This window comes from Hipposideros armiger, unplaced genomic scaffold (genome assembly GCF_001890085.2).
Source record: "Hipposideros armiger isolate ML-2016 unplaced genomic scaffold, ASM189008v1 scaffold_137, whole genome shotgun sequence".
Classification (NCBI taxonomy): Eukaryota; Metazoa; Chordata; class Mammalia; order Chiroptera; family Hipposideridae; genus Hipposideros; species Hipposideros armiger.
Window position 1 is genome coordinate 2,680,471 of NW_017731487.1, and position 4,682 is coordinate 2,685,152.

Consider the following 4,682-nt stretch of genomic DNA (forward strand, 5'->3'; position numbering starts at 1 on the left):
CATGTGGGATCTGAACCAGCAGCCCTGCTGCTCAGCTCACGCTTCCAAGCCAACTCTTAACCAACGCACCACTTGGCCGGCCCTCACTTCCTATGTCTAAAGCATTTTCCATGTCAGCACAAATACATCTAATGAGCTTACCAATGGCTGCATATTACTGCTTTGTATTGATGTATGATAACTTAGCTAGACTCTATTGGTGAGTACGAGGGCTTTTCTCCCCAATTTTCCACAATTACTAAAACCCTACAATAAACATCCCTCTACACACTTTGCACACTGATGGAGTATGACCATAGGATAAATCCCTAGAATTGGAAATGCTGTGAAAAAGCTACACATAGTTTGATTTTTATAGATCTCACCAAATGGTTTTCCAAAAGCCTGTACCACTTAGACTCCTACCAACTGGATATCGGACCACACCCTCATCAAACATGGGCATTACCTAACTTGGCTTTGCTAGTCTGTTAGGTGAAAACTAGCATCTCATCATTTTGGCTTGCATTTAAAAAAATATATGAATGATGTTTAGCATCTTTTTATTTGCTTTGCAATAACTTTTTAAAGTTCAAGGATGAAGTCATGTTTTTTAAAGAGCAGGCAGATCTTTGAGGTACCTTCCCAAATCACAGGCTTCAGAGTAGGGAATGAATTTTGGACACCTCTCTAGAAGTTCTAACACATGGGTCTAACAGCCTTGTGGAAGTAAAGAGGTAGGGTAAGATCTGTGTTCTCGCTCAGNGGGGGAGGAGGCGGCGGCGGCGGCGGCGGCGGCGCCGCCCGGCCGGACTCGCGCGCCGGCACTCACTCACTTGTCGTACTCCTGTGTCATCGCGCTCGCTCGCCGCTGCCGGGCCGCAGAACTGGACTTTCGGGTTGGGACAGTACACCCGATCCGGGGGGAGGAGGCGGCGGCGGCGGCGGCGGCGGCGGCGGCGGCGGCGGGTCCGGAGCGGCGGCCCCGACGGGTTGGATTCGCTTTTCTCGCTCTGAGCCGGCTCCGCGCCGGCTGCGCGCACTGGGCGCCCGGGCTCGGGTTCCCATTGGTTGGCGGCGCGCCGGCCCGGGGCGGGGCCTCAGGGCTGGGCGACCAGCGGTGCCACCTGATTGGCCGGCGCACACGACGGGGGCGACAAGGCCCAGCGGCGCGGGCGGCGGTAGCTGCGTCTGTGTGGCTCTCCTGGCGCTGGTGGCTCCCGCCGGCTCCGACTCGCGTGGTCGCGCGGCTCTCGGCGCACACCTGCCGCCCTTCGGCGGGCCTCCGCGCGCCCACCCAAGGGGACCCAGGCGGTCTGTCGCCGCTCTGTCGCGCCCTCGCTCGCCCACTTGCGGGACGGGCAGTGCCTTGGCTCGGTCTTCCTGGGCGCTGGACGTTCTTCCTTCGGCGCCCGCCCACCTAAGCCCTGTGCTGCTCCAGCGATGGAGGCTCCGCACCGGCAGCGGCCCCCTTCACGGGCGCCCCGCAGTCCCGCTCGGCGGCCTCAGGCGCCTTCCCCCCGGTGTCTCCGAAGCGCCCCGCCCTCCTCGCGTCCGCTCTCACCTCTCAGTCCGCGTCCACTTAACTTATGAGGCCTTCGGCTTTTACCCGAGAGAGCTCAGCCCTCTCCCTCCTCGCCTTGCCCACCTCAGCTGTCCGGTTTTCCCAACCTTCTGCTCTTCCGTCTCCTACTGTCCACTATGTGACAGTCACGGGACAACCGCTACAGTCTCCTAACCGCTGTTCCCCATCTAGGGTGAGGCCGGGGTGGGTACCTGCAGGGTGGTCGCATCAGCCTCCCCGGAGCCATTTTGTCCCAAGTGCCTGCCCCTCCCCTTCTGGGCCCCACCTCACTGCTGGCCCCCCCAGTCTCCCCCCTTATAATCTCCACCTACCCCTTAGCCTTAGAACCTCCATGTGGGCTTCACCCCCCCCCCCGCACTCCCCTCCCCTCCAGAGCTCTCTCCTCAATCTCTCCTAGCGACTCTGCTCCTTCCAGCAGTCCCATCGCAGCCCCACTTCCTCTCACTTCCACCTCTACCCCAGGCGCAAAGTGTCCTTCCTGAGATGAAGCCTCCTTCTTATCCAGGGTCTGCTCATTCATTCAACAAATATTTATTGAAAGACCTACTGTATGCTAGGCAGTGATCTAGATCGGGGGATAAGTCAGTGAACAGAAAGGACAAAACCTCTCCCTGCTTTCCTTCAGCATCCTACTTGGGGTAATAGACCATAAAAATACAAGTAAATTACATGGTATGTTAGAAAGCGGCAAGTTTGTGGGAGCAAAATAAAGCAGGCAGTTGGGAGGCATGGGGTGGAGCTGGCGTTAGAAGACGTGAAGAGGAGAGGCCTTCAAGGAGGTGGGAAGGAGTGGTCGGGGAAAGGCACAGCTCTGCCGAAGGTGGGGACAGTGAGCAGCAGGAGACCAGTATGGCTGGAGGGGGACCAAGAGGAGAACAAGGGGACATTTAGGCCTTTGGTTTTTACTGAGATGGGGAAGCATTGGAGGGTTTCGATTCGGGCAGTGATGTGATCTCACTCGTGTCTTTAAATAATCTGGCTGCTGGGTGGTAGGGGGACAAAGGTGGGAGCAGGGAGACCAAGCCAAAGATACTAGTTATCATGGCCTTGGGTGGTAGAGTGGAGTAGTGAGAAGTGGCCGAACTCTGGATCCATTCTGAAGGTAAGACCAACAATATGTCCTGAAAATTGGATATGGAGTGTGAGGGGGGAAAAAAAGAGTCAAGGACAGCTGTAAGGTTTTCAGTTGAAAGCTGAAAGGAATGCTTTACCATCATTGAGACGGGGAAGACTGATGGCGTAGGTCTCGAGGAGGTCAGGAGTCCCATTCTGGGCATACTTGAAAGTTCAAGATTTGTATTAGAGATCCAAGTGGAGTATCAGTAGATGTCGGACATGAGTCTGGGAGAGCTCTGGGTTGAAGGACACCTGGGAGACATGAGCACAGAGGCGGTGTTGAAAGCCTGGAAATGGGATGAATCTCCACGGCAGTGAGAGAAGAAAGAATGGGACCAACACTTTCAACACAGAGAGGGTGGGAGAAGAAGACCCAGCAGAGGACTCAGAAATGAGGGGCTCACCAACGTAGGAGAAAAATGGAATCGTGGAAGCTGAGAGAAGAAAGTGAGACTGGAGGAAGGCGTGGTCAGCAGGTCACATGCTGCCTGGAGGTCAACAAAGACCAGGATTTAGCAACATGATTTAACCCTGGCCATAATTCAGCACCAGCTGTCCCTCATCTACTCCTGCCAGCTTCCTGCTCCCTGTTCTCCAGGGCTCTTGGGACCTAAATCAGCAACCAGACACTTCTCACTGTCCCCTTCTGCCATTTCCAGTTTCTATCCCCTAAGCCTGGGTACAACGCTGGAGTACGGAGCCCGTTCTTATTTCTTATTCACTGGTTTCCTGTTTACATAAATTGTATTTTTTAAATGATCTAAGAAAAGTATTAAATAATAGTACAGGTGACCCCTAAATATGGTGCAAATAATCCTAGTTATGCTGCTGAAGTAACTCAAGTTGGGAAACTATCCTCCCTCGTCTTTTACTCTTCTTCCTGTAATCCATCTCTAGATGTGGTCAGAGTGACATTTCTAAAGCACAAATTTTAGATCCTATTACTCTACTACACTCAAGATAAAGTCCAAACTCCTTAGCGGGGCATGTAAATGAACGGCTCAATCTGCCCTATTGCAGTTGTGCCCCTTCCCCAGGGCTGCTCTTTGCTAAGAACCTCCTGACCAGAGTTCCCTGCTCCTCCCCTCCCCTTCCCGCTTGTCAAGCTCCATTCAACCTTCCACACTTAGCCAGGACTCCCCATTCTTCTGGGTGGCCTCCCTGGCCCTCTAGGCTGGGTTACCTGTCCTGTATACACCCTCAGTACCGTCTGCATCACCCACTACCACAGTCACCATGTTCTGTTGGTAAAACGCGATTTTCGGTTTGTGTCTCCAACAGTGTGGAAACTTTTCAAGAGAGTGCAGGGTTTGTATTTCCGTCATTTTCAAGTCCCTGGCCTCCAGGTGTACACATAGAAAATACCTGGTGTTTACTGAGTGGGGACATACGTCTGTAGGCACCGCTTCTGCCTCTCAGTCTGCTCCCTTCTGTACCACACATGGGATTCATTTAAATGACCTTCCTGCCCCAGAAGACTAACGGCCTCATGCTCCAGTCCCAGGGCCGGATACACAGTAGGCACAAAATACATATGGAACGAATGACTAAATATCAAATCATTAAACCACAAACAAGAGCTGTAGGGGCCCAAGTTTACTAGACCTTAGGTGTATTAATAAAAAGGTTTGATCTACCTTGTAAATTTGAATGTAGGCTTATTTAGTTTGTCTCTAAGAGCTCTCTGAAACAGAAGTTAAAACCCACACTTATGAGCTGTTGGCAATACCTTATTTTGAATTTTATTACTATTTTTTAAAATTATAAAAATAATACGTGCTCATAGTTTTGTTTTGGTTTTTTTTTTTAAGCCAAACAGAAAAAAGGGAGAAGGAACAAAAAAGAAAGAAAACAAAACATGCAGGGTTTAGAGTGGAGTACTCCCTCCTCCATTCCATCCTTCTCCCTAGAGATAACCACCGTTAACAATTTTTGTGTATCTTTTCAGATATTTCCTATGTATCTGCCAACATACTTATGTTTTATTTTCTCACACAGATGG

The 4,682-nt window shown here is 51.8% G+C and overlaps 1 protein-coding gene across 3 annotated transcripts in view; it reads right to left on the reverse strand.

Annotated features, from left to right (window-relative positions):
• GRHL1 (grainyhead like transcription factor 1) overlaps window positions 1-1,018 on the reverse strand; it is a 59,870-nt gene extending 58,852 nt beyond the window's left edge. For 2 of the 3 annotated variants that reach the window (XM_019649999.1, XM_019649997.1), the window contains exon 1: window positions 816-965. In XM_019649999.1, the coding sequence (XP_019505544.1) occupies window positions 816-835 (20 nt within the window). In that variant the 5' untranslated portion in view covers window positions 836-965. Of the gene's footprint in view, window positions 1-815 lie in introns of all 3 variants that reach the window. The other variant, XM_019649998.1, reaches the window with a different exon arrangement.
• Window positions 1,019-4,682: the final 3,664 nt, after the last annotated feature.